The sequence below is a fragment of the Kogia breviceps genome, chromosome 13 (assembly GCF_026419965.1).
Source record: "Kogia breviceps isolate mKogBre1 chromosome 13, mKogBre1 haplotype 1, whole genome shotgun sequence".
Lineage (NCBI taxonomy): Eukaryota > Metazoa > Chordata > Mammalia > Artiodactyla > Physeteridae > Kogia > Kogia breviceps.
The window spans coordinates 73,499,842-73,521,707 of NC_081322.1; the positions used below are offsets into that span (position 1 = coordinate 73,499,842).

The following is a 21,866-nucleotide window of genomic DNA, read 5'->3' on the forward strand; positions in this document are numbered from 1 at the left end:
AAAGTTTTTAATTTTAATAAAGTCCAGCTTCATTAAAATTCATGGATCCAGTTTCATGGATCATGCCTTTTTTGTTGGATCTGGAAAGCCGTTGCCATACCCAAGAGATTCCTAGGCTTTCTCTTATGTTACCCTCTAAGAGTTTTATAGTTTTGTATTTTACATTTTGGTCTGTAATCCGTTTGGAGTTAATTTTTGTGAAGGGTGAGGGTCTGTGTCTAGATCCTCTTTTTTGCTTTGGGTGTCCAGTTTTTCCAGCACCATTTGTTGAAAAGACTGTTTTTGATCCATTGTATTGCCTTTGCTCTTTTGTCAAAGATCCCTTCACTGCGTTTATGTGGGTCTGTTTCTGGGTCTGTTCTATTCCATTGTTCTGTATGTCTGTTACTTTGTCAAAATGACACTGTCTTAATGATGGCAGCTTTACAGCGAGTCTTAAAGTCGATTAGTTTCAGTTCTCTAACTTTGTTTTTCTCTTTCAGTGTTGTGTTGGTTATTCTTGGTCTTCTCCATATAAACCTTACAACCAGTTTATTGGTATCCATAAAATAGCATGCTGAGATTTTGATTGAGATTGCATTAAATCTATAGGTCAAGTTGGAAATAACTGAAATATTCACAGTGTTGAGTCTACCTATCCATGAACATAGAAAATCTCTTCATTTTTTTAGTTCTCCTTTGACTTTGTTCATCAGTTTTATAATTTTTTCATACACATTTTGTACATATTTTGTTAGATTTATGTCTAAGTATTTCAGTTTTGTGGATGCTAATGTAATTTGTTTTTAATTTCAAATTCTACTTGTTCACTGTTAAACTATTTTAGAGATTTTAGGAAACTTTTTAAAAATCAGGGCAATTAAATTTTTGATGAACTCATTTAATCCATTTATATCTATATATAGAGGTGTGTGGCCGTGTATAACTATTGTTAAAACTTTATATTTTGCTAATGAGTTTTTATACTATTTCACTATAATTTAAAAACTCATCTTTTATTTAAAACTTATCATTTTTTTCTATTTTTCATGAGATACAAATTTTCTCAATAATGCAGTCTGATTTTACTAAATTTGAAGATATTATCAAATTGTAAATTGGACTTAAATCATTTTTAGTTTGTATTAAATTTTGCACATTTACTTCACATTTACATTTTATTAGAAAATCTGATAGACAATATTTTGTGTGCAGTTATGTATATTTGGAGTTATATACTTAAATGTAATTTTTAAAAACTCAAAGTCTGTGCACCAATATATTATTTTTCTAATTGCTTTGAAAGAGTATTTATATTTCAATTAAAAGTAGAAGAATTTGCCAATAAAAGGCAATTTCTGTACATCAAACAGGTACTTAAAAACTGAATTTATTTGACCCTATTATAATTTGACCCTCCATACAACTCCCTTTTGCACTATATTTATTCTCCCTTATGTCCTAGTAAATAGCAATTTATTAAAAATTATAGCTTGGGAAATTTATTGATAAACCTTGCCTCTCTCCAGCACAATATCTTGGGCTAAACCAAACACTATAAGAGATAACTAGTTCTTTGTTAACAAACTTGTCTTCACACCAGTAACAACTGATGGGTTATTTTTATAATGTCTTTTTGTCAAGTTTGGCCTAGATTCCCTTTTGAATATAAAAAATTTATTTCATTTGTGATTGGAAATCAAAAGTTCCAAAGATCCATATGAAAAAGATGATTTCATTCAAAGGGAGACTCTATCAAGATCATAGATGTCATTAAATTCTAGAGATGAGCTCTTTACTTCACTAGATAAGTAGACTAATATTAATCATATTAGCCATTGATATTTAATTTTTGTAGGGATCTTTGAGGATATTTAGTTGAACCACATAAGAATCTGTTTCTTGTTTATATCTAGCATACTTTGGGTTTGGTTTGGGTTTTGTTTAGTAACCCCAGTGAAGACCTCCCTTTCTAGACTAAACTTGAATTTGGGGGGTAGCTTTAAATGACGCATTTTGAGTCAAAATGCAGAAAAACACTCTATCTCCATTTAACTATTATTTCTAAACTGTAAATTTAGGATTGCAACAAGCATAGCCATTCCCTCTGTCAAATACCTCCTGTCTTCTAACCTCTCACTGTGGGTCTTTTTAGAATAAAATAGAGAGAATGAGGAGGAGAATATAGAGCTGTATGAATACAAGAATGGCTTCAGTCATCCTTCTTGTGGTATGGTTTTCCTTTCGTCACAATTCTTGATCTTTGAACATTTCTCCAAATTATCTAAGTCTCCTCTAAAATGTAGCTCCCAGAACTAAATGCAGCCTCTCAAGGGAATTCCAACCCGTCTGAAGGAGGATGGTTACTCCATTGTTTTGTAGCCCATGATTGCATTCGCATTTTGGCACTTGCCAGGCATTTGACACATATGTAGCCTATTTTAGGTCAACTTTTTCTAACATATGTCCACAGAACTAGTGTCTAAGGTTAAAAAAAATAAAAACACCTGGTTACACAGTTAATCCTTTAGAATTGTTTGACATATATTTTTTCATAATTTTTCAAAGACCATAACCTGTGATTTGAAATACTTATCTATGAGGTTTCTCAGTACTCAGTACTCGATTATGTTACTCTTCTATTACAGAGTCTTGAGGACAGTTTAGAGTCACCAGGTCCTCTCAAAATCCTATCACTGGTTTAGCTTTAGACTTTCACTTACCAAAATCTATCCTACCATTTTATAAACTTTTACTCCTCTCAAAATTGTTCTCTGAGTCTAGACAAACACAAAATCAGAGTCATGTAATTTTGTTTTTCTTCTTTAATAGATTAGTACCACAAGCTCAAATAATAACAAAAACAGCAGTAAATCTGCACTTTGCTGATAAAAACACTTTAGCATGCATGATTTATCTTCCTTTTCTTCTTGCCCCAAACGTAATGTCAAAGGTCCTTATGGGTGTTGCAATTCTGATCTTATTACAGGTTTTGGAATTTTGGTTAACATTCCTAGGTGTTTTTTGCAATCTTATGAATTCATTCTGTCTTGTGTATTTCTAATTTTTGTTCCTGAAAATGTAGACACGTTGGAGAGCTTCCTCTGCATCAGAGAGCAACTGGAATACAAATCTATATTCTTCTGTCTTGTTAGAAATGTATGGAGTTATAAACTCAGAATTACTTTGAACTTTTTGTCTGTTAGCACTTTCCCAGGTTCCTTAACTGCTTCTTTTCTCCAACCTAAAGAGTTCATCTCCAGGCTCACATCTGGGTTCCATGGAACCAGATCTGCTGCTAATTTGATAGCTTTACCTGCCAATGGTCATCCCAATGGCACCACATTTCCATAAACTCTTCTGCATTTTTTCATTTCCTATTTAGAAAGATGATACTGAGAAGACAGGGAAATCAAGTAGGAAGCTATTGGGCTAATCCAGGATGATATAATGATAAAAATCTGCCTTAGGAAGCATTAGGAGAATTAGCAGGAAATGTAGTAATCATCTACCACAGTTAAGCACTTTTTTTTATAGCCAGGGAACCATACAAACCAAAGTGTTAGAGTTTTCCATTTTCTCCAAAAACATGTAAGATAGCAATTTTTAAAAGGGATTTCAAAACATGCTAGTGATTTGTTGATTACCAATAGATTTTAGGATCTTTATGTATATTAAGATAATTAAGATTTTTAATACTGTGAAATTATCTATTATACCTTTGAGAGACTAGTGACAATGTCACTTACTTCTGTGTAATTCTTTTTTCCTGTAGAAAGGATATACATTCGTGGCTGAAGCATATACTGGTGATGTGTGTGTAACATCCTCACAATGGAAAATGCGCCTCATTGGTTCTTATCATCCACTCCCATGCCTGTCTCGAGTTCTTCCATGTAATACCTTTGCCATAAAGGAAATCAGAGATTACTACATACCCAATGATAAGAAAATTATATTCAGGTATGTGACAGAAAGGAAATGCATTCCTTTAAAAATATTAATAATTTTTGTATTACATAATTGACTTAAAATTTAAATATTTTATTTTAAATATTAATATTATCAAAAACAATAAATTTTCTGTAAAATCCTGGGTGAGTTTTGAACTTCACTGTTACACTCTTTTGGAAACAACGTAGAGAGTAATGTGATTATATAAATGTTATATAAGATCAAGCCTATGTTGCACATAATGGTTTCTTAGTCCTCATTGTATTTGACTTTCATTGAACATCCTTCATAACACTCTTCCCTCTTTTTACTCTCTCCTCGTCCTGTTCCATCTCTAACTCTTCTCTTGTGTAGGTTTCTCCTTATCTGCCAACTCATCCTATTTTCATACTTATTTATATATTCTCCATGGTAGCCTCATCATGGACTCCACTCTCTTTGATTAATCAGCCCTTTTGATTCTCATTCCCCCATACCTCTCATCTCTATGCCCTCCTCTTTATTCTCAATGTCCTCCATTACTTCAGGGCATTATATTTTGTCTATAGAAATGCTGTGTCCATGTCTCCATTATATCCACTCTTCATTTTTAACTATTTCTCTGTCTCTCTCACCTTATTCATTTACATATCCATCCTTTACTACCAGAGTAGTTACCTTTCTAACAAAAACATTTAAAATTGTGATTTCCCTTCTATAAAATTTGGGACAACTTTCCATTGGCTGTAAAATAAAATCCAAACCACAAACACTCTTGCCCAGCCTCCCAACAACATGGCGCACTCTCTTTTTTTTTTGCGGTACGCAGGCCTCTCACCGTTGTGGCCTCTCCCGTTGCGGAGCACAGGCTCCAGACGCGCAGGCTCAGCGGCCATGGCTCACGGGCCCAGCTGCTCCGCGGCATGTGGGATCTTCCCGGACGGGGGCACGAACCCGTGTCCCCCGCGTCGGCAGGCGGACTCTCAACCACTGCGCCACCAGGGAAGCCCATGGTGCACTCTCTTGATGGAGTTGTGGACCAACACCTGACATATCCGTAATGTGATTTTATCTTGCCCATGCCTTTCCTCTTATCTTGCTATATCCTGTCTCCATTTCTGCACCTAGCAACATTTATCACTTTTAAGGATCATTTTCAACAGTCAAATCTTTTATACCCAAACCTCCAAATATAACTAGTTAGTCCTGGTTGTGTCTCTATAGTCTTTGGTTCTTTCTGAGAATGTGACATATCAAATTTTATCTGGTTAACTTCACATCCACCTCCATGAGAATTAACACTTATTGGAGGCAGGAACCATGTCTTATCAATATAGGACGTATTGATATATGCCTGATACGTAGTTGGCCTTCATTAAATATTGTTAAATGTTCATTAAGGGCTTCCCTGGTGGTGCAGTAGTTGAGAGTCCGCCTGCCGATGCAGGGGACACGGGTTCGTGCCCCAGTCCGGGAAGATCCCACATGCCGCGGAGCGGCTGGGCCCGTGAGCCATGGCCGCTGAACCTGTGCTTCCGGAGCCTGTGCTCCGCAACAGGAGAGGCCACAACAGTGAGAGGCCTGCGTAACGCAAAAAAAAAAAAAAAAAAAAAAGTTCATTAAATGTTGTTATTAAATTAGTTCTTAGAATACTTGTCTTCTCTTTTTCCTATATTTTTTTCTATGCAGAAAGTTTGGCAAATATGTAGATATATTATTAAGGAAATAAAAATCACACATAAACAACCTAGAAACAATCATTGTTAGTATTGTATCATATTTTCTTAGAATGTTTTTTCTAGTCACAGTTTAACATTATTAAAATCATAACATAAAGTGTGTTTTTTTTTTTTTTTTTTTTTTTTTTTGGCGGTACGCGGGCTTCTCACTGTTGTGGCTTCTCCGGTTGCGGAGCACAGGCTCCGGACGCGCAGGCTCAGTGGCCATGGCTCACGGGCCCAGCTGCTCCGCGGCATGTGGGATCTTCCCGGACCGGGGGCACGAACTCGTGTCCCCTGCATTGGCAAGTGGACTCTCAACAACTGCGCCACCGGGGAATCCCTAATTAAAGTTTTATAATCTGACTTTTTACTTAACATTATAGTGTTAACATTTCCCAATGCCATTAAGATGTTTTGTGAACTCTTTTTCATGATTATCTAATAATTATTCATATGAATATACAAGTTTTTTGGTTATTGGTTATTCCCTGTTGTTACAAATTTCCTTTTCTACTTTTTCTATAGTATTAATAGAGATATGATGGGCATATTTTATTGTAAATATCAAAGGAAATTTCTGATTATTGTCTAAAGATTCATTGTTTTAAGGAGATTAATTATTTTAAAGATACCACATATTTTGGTAAATTGGTTTTCAAAAGTAAAACCCAAGTCTTTTTTTGTTTGTTTTTACGGTATGTGGGCCTCTCACTGTTGTGGCCGCTCCGGTTGCGGAGCACAGGCTCCGGACGCGCAGGCTCAGCGGCCATGGCTCACGGGCCCAGCCTCTCTGCGGCATGTGGGATCTTCTGGGACCGGGGCACGAACCCGTGTACCCTGCATCGGCAGGTGGACTCTCAACCACTGCGCCACCAGGGAAGCCCAAAACCCAAGTCTTTTTGACAGTATAGGTATAAATAATAATTCATTGTATTCTGGCTGATTTTTCTCTATAATTCATATTTACTTGTTCCTTAAAACCTTTTTCCCTTTAACAAACAAGCTCACATCTTTTGCAAAGAAAGAAAATCAACAACAAAACTAAATTAAAGAACAATATATACAGTATATCCCAAGTATATATATTTTTTAATATCTTTATTGGAGTATAATTGCTTTACAATGGTGTGTTATTTTCTGCTTTATAACAAAGTGAATCAGTTATACATATACATATATCGCCATATCTCTTCCCTCTTGCATCTCCCTCCCTCCCACCCTCCCTATCCCACTCCTCTAGGTGGTCACAAACCACCAAGCTGATCTCCCTGTGCTATGCAGCTGCTTCCCACTAGCTATCTATTTTACATTTGGTAGTGTATATATGTCTATGCCACTCTCTCACTTTGTCACAGCTTACCTTTCCCCCTCCCCATATCCTCAAGTCCATTCTCTAATAGGTCTGTGTTTTATTCCCGTCTTGCCCGTAGGTTCTTCATGACCTTTTTTTTTTTCTTAGATTCCATATATATGTGTTAGCATGCGGTATTTGTTTTTCTCTTTCTGACTTACTTCACTCTGTATGACAGACTCTAGGTCCATCCACCTCACTACAAATAACTCAATTTCATTTCTTTTTATGGCTGAGTAATATTCCATTGTATATATGTGCCACATCTTCTTTATCCATTCATCTCTTGATGGACACTTAGGTTGCTTCCATGTCCTGGCTATTATTAATAGAGCTGCAATGAACATTTTGGTACATGACTCGTTTTGAATTATGGTTTTCTCAGGATATATGCCCAGTAGTGGGATTGCTGGGTCATATGGTAGTTCTATTTGTAGTTTTTTAAGGAACCTCCATACTGTTCTCCACAGTGGCTGTATCAATTTACATTCCCACCAACAGTGCAAGAGGGTTCCCTTTTCTCCACACCCTCTCCAGCATTTATTGTTTGCATATTTTTTGATGATGGCCATTCTGACTGCTGTGAGATGGTATCTCATTGTAGTTTTGATTTGCATTTCTCTAATGATTAATGATGTTGAGCATTCTTTCATGTGTTTGTTGGAAATCTGTATATTTTCTTTGGAGAAATGTCTAGGTCTTCTGCCCATTTTTGGATTGGGTTGTTTGTTTTTTTGTTATTGAGCTGCATGAGCTGCTTGTAAATTTTGGAGATTAATCCTTTGTCAGTTGCTTCATTTGCAAATATTTTCTCCCATTCTGAGGGTTGTCTTTTGGTCTTGTTTATGGTTTCCTTTGCTGTGCAAAAGCTTTTAAGTTTCATTAGGTCCCATTTGTTTATTTTTGTTTTTATTTCCATTTCTCTAGGAGGTGGGTCAAAAAGGCTCTTGCTGTGATTTATGTCAAAGAGTGTCCTGCCTATGTTTTCCTCTAAGAGTTTGGTCATGTCTGGCCTTACATTTAGGTCTTTAATCCATTTTGAGTTTATTTTTGTGTACGGTGTTCCAAGTATATTTTCTTATGTTTATAGTTGTTTATATATTTTATATACAGGTAAAATTTTAGAGAAAATACTAAACAAAAGCACATAAACTGAGGGCAATAAAAGGGTTGAAGAATTCTCTTTTTAATCTATCTGCTTCTTGTAATATATTTGCATACTGCCTATTAGAAGAAAGCAAAAAAAAAAACATTTTGTTTGCAAAATGGGGTTCTAGGGTGCTATAGCAAGAAGATCCAGAGGTTGGCAGGGCCCTCTCCTGAAGGGCCTCAAGGCAAGAAGAGATTCAGATTTTACCATAGAGGCACTGAGATGCTTTGGAGGATTTTTTAAAAATGGCATTAATAGACTTGTGTTAAAACATTATATCTGAAACTTATGAATTGAAAAAGTACTCTGAACATAATTTCTAAGAACAGAAAAAATGTTAGAAACAGAAATTAAGAACAGAAAAATGTTAGAACCTTATTGTTATAAAATTATATGTAATCATAAAAGGTACAAAACATGAAAAAAAAAGGAAAAAAAGCTCACTCGGAAGACTGCAGTGTGTTGAATGGATGAAGGGACACATAACTGGAGACAGGGAAACCAGCCAGGTAGAAGTTGCAGAATAACCCAGGTGTGTGATCATGGCAAGTGAAATAAGTCGGTGTATTTGTTTGCTAAGGCTGCCGTAACAAAGGCCCACAAACTGGCAAAGTAGGTGGCTTAAACAACAGAAATCCTGACTGCTAGAAGTCTGAGATCAAAGTGCCAGCTGGATTGATTCCTACTGAGGGCTGAGAGGGAGAAAATACTCCATGCTTTCTGCTAGCTTCTAGGCGGGTCTGGTCATTGGCATTCTTTGACTCGGAGATTTATCACCCTGATCTTTGTGTTCCTCTTCACCCACCATTCCCCCTGTGTCTCTCTGTCTCCAAACTTCCCCTTTTCATAAGGACCTCATTTTAACTTGATTATCTCTGGGAGATAATATCTCTAAGAATGGTGACATTGTGAGGGGCTGGGGGTTAAGACTCCAGCATGTTTTTGAGGGGGACACAATTTAACCCATAACAAGCAGTGACAATGAATCTAGAGGGACGAGAAAGGATTTTAAGGTACCAAGGAAATAAAATTGAGAGCGTTGGTTGATTGGAGTTTGACTTGGGGAACTGTTGGACAGTAAGTGTCATTTACATAGTTAGAGGTTACAGGAAGAGAACCCCATTGGCTGGTTGGGCAACAGAACGACAATAAATTCTTTTTTTGTTTTTTTTTAAATTTTTTTTTGGCTGTACTGAGCCCTTCCTTGCTGCGTGCGGGCTTTCTATTTGCGGCGAGCGGGTGCTACTCTTCTTTGCAGTGCACGGGCTTCTCATTGCGGTGGCTTCTCTTGTTGCAGAGCACAGGCTCTAGGCGCACAGGCTTCAGTAGTTGCAGCACGTAAGCTCAGTAGTTGCAGCATGAGGACCCTAGAGTGCGCGGGCTTCAGTAGTTGTGGCTTACGGGCTCTAGAGCGCAGGCTCAGTAGTTGTGGTGCACGGGCTTAGCTGCTCTGTGGCATGTGGGATCTTCCTGGACCAGGGATCGAACCCGTGTCCCCTGCATTGGCAGGCGGATTCTTAAACACTGTGCCACCAAGGAAGTCCTGATTCATTTTTAGGTGTTAAACATGGTAGACCAGTGAAATGTCCAAGGGATACTGCATAGGGGAGTCGGGCTGGAGACACAGATTTGGAACTCATTATTCTGTTTCTACCCATGGAAGTGCCCAGGAAGTTTGTACAAAGAGAGTCAGATCCAGGACAGAATATTAAGATTCTCTGATATGTCTGGGAATGTCAACGTGAGAGAAGTCTAAAAATAGCACCCCTGAAATAGGAGGTACAAAAGTTATTATGCTCATGGGGAAAAGTTTTTGAAGAAAGAGAAAATGAGGGTTGATTCGACTTTGTCAGATTCTCCTAACAGTTCAGGAAGATGAGAACTGAGGTTTCTATAGGGTGGTGACAAGGTGCTTGACACCATGGCAAGAGCAAGTTTAGCACCTTGGTTGAGGGCAGAGTGGCATGTTGTGAGCGAGTGGGAGGTGATGAGCCGAGGACAGTGGAAGTTGACAACTCTCCTTAGATTGTTAGCTGGGGAATAAAATAGAGCCGAGACTGATCAACTGGGTTGATTGAAGATTTTTTTTTTTTTTTGGTTTGTTTTTTGGTTTGTTTTGATCTGTTTTTCAGTGGGTGAGAACTGCATAGGTACAAAAGCCAATATCAAGGAGAAATAAAGTGGGGAAATTTAAGATACAGAAGAGAGAAGATAGAAAAGCAAATTTCTAGAGAAATTGAAAGTTTATAGGGTCCTGAACATTTGCAGAGATTCACCTAAAGTAGGAAAGAACCTTAACAAAACAAGAAACCTCTTAGACTGCATTAAGGGAGGAGTTGGGAAGGAATTAGACTGCACATTTCTAGTCTTTTTTGCAAGAGGTTCCCAACCGGCTTGGTTAAAGGGTGAGAGCTCAAGCGACAGGTACTACTTCTGACTTCTCTGTATTTTTGTGAAAGAAAATACTGTTAACAATATTTAACAAACACTGTTAACAGTGAGGTTTTGAAAGCTACCAGTCGTGCTCTTTGTCCCACTAGAGAGGGTGTAATGGAAAGGTTTGATGTGGCAGTAGTTTGCAATCTTTCAAGTTTTATAAGTGAGTGCTTATTATATCTAAATAAAAAGTTACATTTCCTGTTTGGGATATGATTATAATAAACATCCTATATTTAACTTCATTTTACCATAGCATACTGGGATCTTTTGCCAAAGTCTATAATAGCACTAATATTTCCAGGATTTTAACTGACTTTATAAAGTGGATTTACTTGTAGATTATCATATCAGCAAATGATACAGTTTCTTTTAGCTATTTGAAGGAAAGACCAGCATACTTGTTTATAAAGGTGAATGTTTTTCTTTATAGGTATTCAGTTAAAGTTGCATTACCACATCCTGTTACAATACAGGTACGCACGTCCAAACCAGATGCATTCATCAAGCTACAGATCCTAGAAAATGAAGAAGTTATCGTGAGCTCCACTGGGAAGGGCCAAGTTATCATTCCAGTAATTAACCTCTTGGGGAGTGAGAAAGCCTTGAGCTCCCAGTGTAAGTGTGACTTTTAGAATTGGTTATTTAGATTCATAAACAGATATTTATGTTTATGTAACTGAGTTTTAAAATGTTTTAAGATAAAATAGCAAGTAAACATTTAATTGCTAAAATTCGATATCATAATGTGAAATATTTTTTAAAAACTATTGCTTTTGTGTGCCGAATTAGTTTCTGAAGATCAATAGATTTGTTACAACTGTACTTTAAAGACTTTATTACCTGAACCTTCTTAGACTTCTGAATAAGAAATAGATTTTTATTACTTAGAAAAATTTTTTACGTTTATTCCCAATTCATTATTTTTAGAAAATATTCTACTTATTAAAATTAACAGAAACTTTGAAGTTATTACTTGCAATGTAATAGTCACAGGAGCTTTTAACAAACAAATTATTTCTGAAATAATGGACAACAGTGATACTCTGAGATATATTCAGTTATTTTAAGAACTTGATTCTGACTATAAAAATAACACATATCCAATGTAGAAAATTTGAAAAATAGAAAATTTGAACAAGGCAACAAGAAATCCCTTGTAATCATGCTACCCAGAAAAAAATACTGTTAGTATTTTAGCTTTTATGCCTCCATTGTCCATTTTTGCATTCTCATTTTAAACAAAACTAGGATTTTACCAATTTTGTTAATTGATAGTTCTTTTTAAAAGTCTAACTTTTTCTTATTTGGCATTGGTTGGGAATCTCCAAACCTATGTTAAATAAGAGTGATGATGATATATTTCCTTTTCTTAAATAGAAAGGCTTATAGCATTTACCATTAAGTATTATGTTTGTTGTTGACTTCTAATAATTGCCCTTTATAACATTTAAGACAGATTTTTCTGTTGATAGCTAAGAATTTTAATATGGGATGGGTTTGGAACTTTATTAATTACTTATTGTTGTTTATAGAAATCATCAAATTTTATCCCTTTGAATTTCATACATTAATTTTTAATTTGGAATCATTCTTGAAATAAAACCTATTTGTCTATAATATTTTAATACATTCTTATGTTTAGAATATACTATTTAGTTTGTTAGATCATATTTTCTCTTTAACTTTTAACATTTATAATATTTTTACAATTTCCAAATAACTCTTTTGGCATAATATCTTATACCAGTACTCATTCTGTAGGGTTAATATAAAATTTTTAATTTCCCACAAAATTTGCAATCTAAGCAATTGAGGGTTTGAGGAAGTACTATGGATTAATAATAGTAAAATATTTTATTTCATTTAGTTGTATAAGGCTCAAATTTGTTGATGATATAATTAATGTAACCAGTCTCCTACTGATAGTGATTTGTGATCATTCTAATCATTAGTTTATATAAACAGTGCTGAATTTTTTTTTTAAATCTGAGTATATAATTTTCTGAACATGTATATGCATGTGTTAGATAAATGCTTAGAAGTAGAACTATTGGGTCATTGAGTACATGCAGTAGTGATTTAGGTAGATTTTGTCAAATTGTCCTCCATTGAGTTTATGTAAATTCACCTTCTTTTATCCATACTCCCCTGAATGACAGTAAGATATATTTCTTGGTTTTTCATATTTCTTCATTTCAATTTTAATGCTAAAAAGATTTATTTATATTTCACTTATCATTAATGAGGTTTAAGCATATTTTTATATATCTTATATATCCTCCTTTAATATTTCCTTCTTTGAAAAATGTTTTGAGTGTTTTGCTCATTTTCTATTGGAATTAGTTGTTTTTCTCCTAATTTACATGTAGATTATCGTATATTAAGAAAAATTTTTTTCCTTTTTTATATTTGTTTCCAATATTTTTGATAACAAGTGGGTTATGAATGAATAACTAAATGTCTGAAGGAAGTAATGAAGGAATTCACAAGGATAGGGACTTTGTGTCATTCATTTTTAATTTTTTATTGGAGGGTAATTTACATATAGCAAGAAGTGCAAGTCTAAGTTGATGAGTTTTGATAAGTGCAATGTACCAGTATGCCTCATACTCTTAACAAGATATAGAACATTTCTATTACCCAGAAAAAAATCCCTCAATCTATTTCCATTCAATTTCCCAATCCCCAAAGAGGCAACCACTGTTCACATTTCCATAACAATAAACTAGTTTTGTCTCTTCTAGAACTTCATGAAATTGGAAAACTGTAAATACTCTTTTGGCACTGGTATCTTTTGCTCAGCATAATGTTTTTAAGATACTTCCATGTTGTTGCTATTCCATTCCTTTTTATATTGCTGAGTATTAGTCCATTGTATGGATAGACCACACAGTTTATTGCTTTAGATTTTAACTGGAATTGTGTTAAACTTGGGGAACATTGACATCTTAACAAAACTGAGTTTTCTGATCCATGAACACAGTATATCTTTAATTTCTCTCAATGATGTTTTTTACCTCCAATGTACAGATTTTACATATCGTTTATTAAATCTATACCTAAGTATTTTATTTCTATAGGAGCTCCACTTAAGACTAAGAATACACATAAATTTTATCATTTGATAGCTATATTCATTTACTAGGGCTGCTGTAGTGGCTTTCAAGCCACACTGGGTGGCTAGAAACAACAAAGATGTATTCTCTCACAGTTCTGGAAGGCAGAAGTCCAAAATCAAGGTGTTATCAGAGCCATATCTCCATCAAAGCCCCTACGAGAGAATCCTTCCTTGCCTCTCTAACCATTGTTGGCTCCTGGCATTTCTTGGCTTGTGAGAGCATATCTCTGCCAATGTCTGCCCCTGTCTTCACATGACTTTCATTCTGTGTATCTGTGTCTTCTCCTTTTCTCTTTTAAGGATGCTCACCATAGGATTTAGGGTCCTCTTTAATCCAGGTTGATCTCATGGTGGAATCCTTACCTTACTTATAGCTGCAAACACCCTTTTGTCAAATGAGGTTACATACTGAGGTTCTAGGTGGACATATCTCTTTGGGGGGGGGTCACTATTCCACCCACTACAGTATTGTACCATGGGTTACTTAGCCTCTGTTCAGTTTTTTTCCTTTATTCTTTGCTTCCATTTAGATCATCTCTATTGCTTATTTTCAAGTTTACTAATCTTTTCTTCTAAATTTGACAATGTTTAAGTCCATCCAGGAATGTCTCATTTCAGTTATAGTCAGCTCTAGAATTTATTTTTTATATAGTTCATTTCTCTGTTACTATTCACCATTTGTTCTTTCCTTATGTCAACCTTTTCCCTTAAATCCTTAAATACATTTTTAATCACTATTTTAAAGTCCTTGTTTGCTAAGTCCAACATCTGTGTCAGCTCTAAGGGTATTTCTATTGACTTTTTTCTATTGGTTACATTGTGTACTGTCCATTGTATCTGCTACGTTACCAAGACTCTAGATTATGCTGTCTTCATCAAAAGAGTGTTGAATTTTGTTCTGGCAGACAATTTATTGACAGTTTAGCTTAATCCTGTCAAAACTTTGTTCTAAGCTTTCTTAAGTCAGGTCTAGAGTTTCCATTACTCCAGGGTTAGGGTAGCTCTAAAGAATAGCCTTTCTTGAGTTTCAGCTGAATGCTCTGTGTTTTCATTAAATTTTCTTCATTTTGGCAGAACTCCAATGTCTCTCAACACTGCAACCTTCAGAATCTCCATTAAGCTCACAATCTTCCAGTAATGTCTACCATGCATCGTTAGGTATTTGTACAAATGAAGTTTAAACTTCAGCTAAAGACTCAAGTAGACCCCTATGCATATTTGTGAGTTCCTTTGCTGCTCAGATGCCTGCTTTCTGGTACCCTGCCTCACAAATTCTAATTGTCTCAGGAGACTCAAGTTCCAATCTTTGCTTCCTAAATCTGACAACACAGCTGTTCACTGTTTGAACTCTATTTCCCTGTGCCATGGGTGAGAAGGTCCTCACGGGCAGAAAAGTGGGGAAGTGGAGAGATCATCTTGAATGTTGCCCTTCTCTCAAGGATCACAGTCCTGGGCTGTCTATTGTCCTCCGGCTTAAAGCAGTTGTTTTATGCATTTTGTCCAAATTTATCATTTTTATGGTATAAAAATAAATCCAATGCCCATTATTCTGTCATGGTTGGAATCTGAATTTCCCTGTGTGCTTCACTTATGTTTCCTCAATACATGTTTGATGAATTAATTAACATCCAGCCCATATCTATTTGTATCCCTTCCGATGGTACTTATATTATCTGTTAATTAAGAAATAATGAATATAAAAATTAAAAATTACAGTAACGTAACACACACATAGTATTAAACGCTGAAGAAGTCAGAGTGTGTGGTATTAGTTTATTGTCATTCGAGCGGCACAGAATGAATGAGAAATTGTTGAATTGTTGTACAATCTTTTATCAATCAGTGGTTGCTCAGAATATGCATTGCTCTATGCAGTCATATACCATTACAGTAAGTTTCTTTAAGACCAGAATATTTCCAAGAAGCCAGTGATGTTGGTTTTTATCTCATTAAAACGAAACAAATTGACCTGTCCCTTTGAGTGTTTCATAAGGATATAACTAAATAACGGTCAGTAATAACTATGCATTCCACATATCTTAACTTAATCCTAATATTTCTCATATTCAGCTAGCAAGCAAATTCTTTCAACTCATGCTTCATTCAAAAAAGAGCAAGAAATTTACGTAAAGAAGAAACCTTCCCCAGGAGGTCAGAAATCCTATAAAAGACCTGGAAGTGCAATAGTAGACACTGGTCAGCCTGTTTTGGATGAGGAAACTATCTCTGTACCCGCTATAGAAGAAAATGCTAGCACACCACAGCAGGTAATTTATATTTAAAAGAATTATTTAATGGTACTGCTCATAAAAATTTAACGTAAATTGCAACAATTATTTTCCTAAAAATTGTTCATGTATAATACTTTTTATATGTAGCACCACTAGCGTATAACCAGAATTGAAGAGTTATTGAAAATTTTCTCTGTGCCAAGATTTAAAATTTTGTGACAAATTTTATTTTTACACTAACCCTATAATGTAGATGTTATTATCTTACATTACATATGAGTTAGTGGTTGTGACTTTGAAAAAGCTCATATATTAAGAAAAACATATTTGCATGTGCCTTAAACTGAAGAAATAAAGGACAATGCATATAATTTAAGGCAGCAAAAGAAAACATGATTTATCCATTGAAAACCAAAAAAATAAATTAACTAATTAAAAGAAATAAAAACAAAATGCCTAAAATATATCCTAATATGGCAGTAATTAAAATAAATGCAAATGGTTATTAATCAATTAGAAGGATAAAATTTTAAGGTTAGATAAAAAATAAGATCCAACTGTAAGTAGTCTAAAGGTGACACTTTTAAACAAAATAGCACAGAAGTTTAAACTTCAACTAAAAGAGAGATGTGATGATATTTTAATATCTCAATACATAGGAATCATGGGGGATATTATATAAAAATAAAAGGAAAAATAAAGCAGCGTGACCAAAACTGACATACAGGCACCTCACTGCCTAGACTCAATAAATAAAAAGCAAAATTATTAGAGCTGCAGAGAAAAATAAGTTAACAATTGAGTTGAATATTTTAACACATATCTTTCAGAAACAAGTAGATCAAGCTGAAAAACAAAATATATTTGATCACTAGGATTTGAAATATTAAGTATAAGCTTAATCTTTTAGATATCTATATAGAACACTCCACCTAATAAAAGAGAATATACTTTTTCACAGAACACACAGGAAGCCTCAATGAAAACCAAACTATACTGTGTAAATGTTATCTGAACATAATGCAATAGTAATTAGTAATTAACTGCTTAAAATCCCATAAATGTGAAAACACAGTGAAATATACTAAATAATTCTTTAGTTTAAAAAATCCTTAAAAAAGAAACTATTAAATACGAAGGACTCCATAAAAATAAAAAACTACAAATCAAAATTTGTAAGCCACATCTAAAGTAGCATTCAGTGGAATGTTGACTTTCAAATTAATTCGTCAGAAAGTATGAATGATTAAACAAATGAACTAAGCTATTAAAACAAAAAGTTAGAAAAAGAGTAAAAGAATAACTCAAAAATAAGAAGAAAAAGTTTTAATAAAAATGAGAGTAGAAATTAATGAAATGGGCATAAAATTTAGGAAAATTAATAAAACCTATGCTTTCTTAAGATTAATAAAGTAAACATGCTTCTTGTAAGACTAATCAAGTAAGAAAAAAAGAAAGAAAATATAAATAAATCAAATACAGAACAAAAAATTAGGATAGAGGTATAAATGCAAACAACAGGTTTTTAAAAAAATTTTAAGTATTATATACAACTCTATACTAGCAATTTAAAACTGGCAAAAAGTGTTTCAAATGTAAAGTTCCTGGAGTAGGGGGAGGAATGGCATAGCTGCTCCACTAAGAAAAAGAGAATATAAAATAATAAGAGTAATAAAACTGAAATGATAATCAAAGTCTTACCTTTCCAAAAAGCTATAGGCCTAACTGCTTTACAGGATAGATCTAACAGACTTTTGAGGAGTAAACTGTTCTAGAAAACAGAAAAAAAAATACAAACCTTCCAATCCTTTTTAAGAGATTAATGTAATTCTGATTCCAAAACTGATGAGTAGCAAAAGTAAAATAAGTAAATTTCATTTATAAACATGAATGTAAAAGTTATAAATACTAGAATATATGATGGTAAGTATTCGTGGGGTTGTGAGTATAAACTTTTATAGACTGTGGTATTATAGAATTGTGGAGAACATCTGACAGTATCTAATTAAAGTATTATTATATGATCCAGAAAAATATGCATTTATTATGGGCCTAAAATCCTATGTTTATTTTTATTGTTATTGTTTATTGCATTTTATTTCCTAGGTATACAAGTATATTATACAGTGTTTGGTGTTGTATAACAGTTGGCCTCTCACTGAAAGTCAGCAGATGTTTGTTCAAGCACTAAAAGACTTAGAGAAAAATTATATCAAAGGTATGTCACCCTAAATGTTATTCATGTGTTTTATATCTTGTAGAAATATTTAACAATAAATTTATCATGTAATTATTAAAACCTTATTGCTTACAATTTGTATTTTAATCCAGTGGCATTTCCTGTTCTGTTAAATGATTACATGTTTCAAAATCTTGCTGTTTGGTTTATAAAAACCAAAAATATATGATTGTTTAGGCCTAGTTTAAACAAAGTTTGTCCAGTTAGTAAAAACTACTAGATGATTATCTAACAAAGGTACAGGAAACTTTTCTAGATATAAAATTATGTTTATCCAAGTTTGGGGGAAAGTATAACTTTAAAGATAAGTTTTAAATAATATTTAAAAGAAGGAGAATCTCCTTCTGAAAGAAGATTCAGGTTTATTTTTTAAAATGTAAACTACTCAATATTCTTGAGAAGGAAATGATAGTTTGATGCTTTAGACTATAAAAATAAAAATCTGAAATAGCCTCTACTCCTAAGCACTATATCACATTATGCAGTATAATAATTAAATCTGAGGGAATAAGTATTTTCAATGTATACTCTTTTCAAATTTTAAGCAAGATTGCCTAATCATAAAAATTAACATATGTACATTATTTTTAAAATAAAACTATACAATACAAAAGAGCATACTACAACACCAAAAGCTGGTGAGGATACAGAGCAACAGGAATTCTCATGCATTGATAGTGGGAATACAAAATGGTACAGCCAAGTTGGAAGACAAGTTTCAAGGTTTCTTTTCTTTTAATTAGTTTTTATTGGATCATAGTTGATTTGCAATGTTGTGTTAGCTTCTGCTGTACAGCAAAGTGAATCAGTTATACATATACATATATCCACTCTTTTTTAGATTCTATTCCCATATAGGTCATTGCAGAGTTTTGAGTAGAGTTCCCTGTGCTATCCAGTAGGTAGGTCCTTGTTGATGATCTATTTTATCTATACTAGTGTGTATATGTTAATCCGAAACCCCCAATTTACCCCCCCACCCCCTTTCCCCTTTTGTAACCATAAGTTTGTTTTCTATATCTGTGGCTCTATTTGTTTTGCAAATAGGTTCATCTGTATCATTTTTTTAGATTCCACATATAAGCGATATCATATGATATTTGTCTTTGTCTGACTTACTTCACTCAGTATGACAATATCTAGGTCCATCCACGTCACTGCAAATGGCATTATTTCATTCTTTTTTATGGTTGAGTAATATTCCATTGTATATATGTGCCACACCCGCTTTAACCATTCATCTGTCAATGGATACTTAACTTGCTTCCATGTCCTGGCTATTGTAAATAGTGCTGCAGTGAACACTGAGGTGCACGGTTTCTTATGAAACTAAAAATGCATTTACTGTTGTGAAATAAAATTCACATTGTATGGCATGACAAGAAAAATGTGAACATAAAAAATGTTCTCTGGGAGACGGCTTAAAGATGGCGGAAGAGTAAGACGCGGAGATCACCTTCCTCCTCACAGAGACATCAGAAATACATCTACACGTGGAACTTCTCCTATAGAACACCCACCGAACGCTGGCAGAAGACCTCAGACCTCCCAAAAGGCAAGAAACTCCCCACGTACCTGGGTAGGGCAAAAGAAAAAAGAATAAACAGAGACAAAGAATAGGGACGGGACCTACACCAGTGGGAGGGAGCCGTGAAGGAGGAAAGACTCCCACACACTAGGAGCCCCTTCGCGGGCGGAGACTGCGGGTGGCAGAGGGGGAAGCTCCGGAGCCGCGGAGGACAGCTTGGCCACAGGGTGCGGAGGGCAAAGCAGAGAGATTCCCGCAGAGGATCTGTACCGACCGGCACTCACCAGCCCGAGAGGCTTGTCTGCTCCCCCGCCGGGGCGGGCGGGACCGGGAGCTGAGGCTCGGGCTTTGGTCAGATCCCAGGGAAAGGTCTGGAGTTGGCAGAGTGAAAACAGCCTGAAGGTGTTAGTGCGCCACGGCTGGCCGGGAGGGAGTCCAGTTGAAGTCCGGAGCTGCCGAAGAGGCAAGAGAACTTTTCTTCCCTCTTTGCTTCCTGGGCGCAAGGAGAGGGGATTAAGTGCGCCGCTTAAAGGAGCCCCAGAAACGGGCGCGGAGCTGCCGAAGAGACAAGAGACTTTTTCTTGCCTCTTTGCTTCCTCGGGCGCGAGGAGAGGGGATTAAGAGCACCGCGTAAAGGAGCTCCAGAAACGGGCGTGAGCCGCGGCTGTCGGCACAGACAGTAGAGACGGGTGTGGGACGCTAAGGTTGCTGCTGCCGCCACCAAGAGGCCTGTGTGTGAGCACAGGTCACTCTCCACACCGGCCCTCCCGGGAGCCCGTGCAGCCCGCCACTGCCGGGGTCCCAGGATCCAGGGACAGCTTCCCCGAGAGAACGCGCGGCGCGCCTCGGGCCTGTGCAGCATCACTCTGCCCTCTGCCGCCGCGGACTTGCCCCGCCCCCGTACCACTCCCTCCCCCCAGCCTGAGTGAGCCGGAGCCCCCCAATCAGCTGCTCCTTTAACCCCGTACTGTCTGAGCAAAGAGCAGAGGCCCTCGGACAACCTACACGCAGAGGCGGGACCAAGTCCAAAGCTGAACCCCAGGAGCTGTGCGAACAGAGAGGAGAGGGGGAGGTTCCTCCCAGCAGCCTCAGAAGCGGCGGATTAAAGCTCCACAATTAACTTGAAGTGCCCTGCATCTGTGGAAAACCTGAATAGACAACTAATCATCCCAAGTTGAGGAGGTGGACTTTGGGAGCAAGATATACTATTATTTTCCCCTTTTTTTTCTTTTTGTGAGTGTGTATGTGTGTGCTGCTGTGTGAGATTTTGTCTGTATAGCTTTGATTTCACCATTTGTCCTAGGGTTAGACCGATCTGTTTTTCTGTTTTTTTTTTAATATAAATTTTTCTTCTTAATAATTATTTTTTATTTTAATAACTATACTTTATTCTACTTTATCTTCTCCCTTTCTTTCTTCCTTTCTTCCTTCCTTTCTTCCCTCCTTCCCTCCCTTCTTCCTTCCTTCCCCCATTCTTTCCTCCCTTCCTTCCTCCCCTCCTCCCTTCCTTCCTCCCTTTCCTCCTCTCCACCTTCCTTCCTTCCTTTCTTGCTTTCTTCCTTCCTTCATTTCTTCCTTTCTTCCTTCCTTCCTTCCCTTTCTTCCTTCCTTCCCTCCCTCCTTCCTTCCTTCCTTCCTTTTCTTTCCTTTCTATTTTTTCTCCCTTTTATTTTGAGCCATGTGGATAAAAGGCTCTTGGCGCCCCAGCCAGGCACCAGGCCTGTGTCTCTAAGGTGGGAGAACCAACCTCAAGACACTAGTCCACAAGAGACCTCCCAGCTCCATGTAATACCGGATGGTGAAAATCTCCCAGAGATCTCCATCTCAACACCAAGACCCAGCTTCACTAAAGGACCAGCAACGAACAGTGCTGGACACCCTATACCCAACAAAGAGTAAGACAGGTCTACAGCCCCATCCATTAGCAGAGAGGCTGCCTAAAATCATAATAAGGCTACCAACATCCCCAAACACACCACCAGACGTGGACCTGCCCACCAGAAAGACAAGATCCAGCCTCATCCACCAGAACAGAGGCACTAGACCCCCAACCAGGGAACCTACTCAACCCACTGAACCAACCTTAGCCACTGGGGACAGCCACCAAAAACAACGGGAACTACGAACCTGCAACCTGTAAAAAGGAGATCCCAAACACAGTAAGATAAGCGAAATGA

At 36.3% G+C, this 21,866-nt stretch overlaps 1 protein-coding gene and 1 long non-coding RNA gene across 9 annotated transcripts in view; one reads left to right on the forward strand and one right to left on the reverse strand.

Moving 5' to 3' along the window:
* ADGB (androglobin) overlaps positions 1-21,866 on the forward strand; it is a 157,242-nt gene that overhangs the window by 103,342 nt on the left and 32,034 nt on the right. The window contains exons 27-30 of the mRNA XM_067010977.1: positions 3,755-3,942; positions 11,004-11,188; positions 15,762-15,958; positions 18,029-18,140. Coding sequence (XP_066867078.1) covers positions 3,755-3,942; positions 11,004-11,188; positions 15,762-15,958; positions 18,029-18,140 — 682 coding nt within the window. The remainder of the gene's footprint in view (positions 1-3,754; positions 3,943-11,003; positions 11,189-15,761; positions 15,959-18,028; positions 18,141-21,866) is intronic.
* LOC131767981 (uncharacterized) overlaps positions 1-21,866 on the reverse strand; it is a 392,450-nt gene that overhangs the window by 14,134 nt on the left and 356,450 nt on the right. The window lies entirely within an intron of this gene.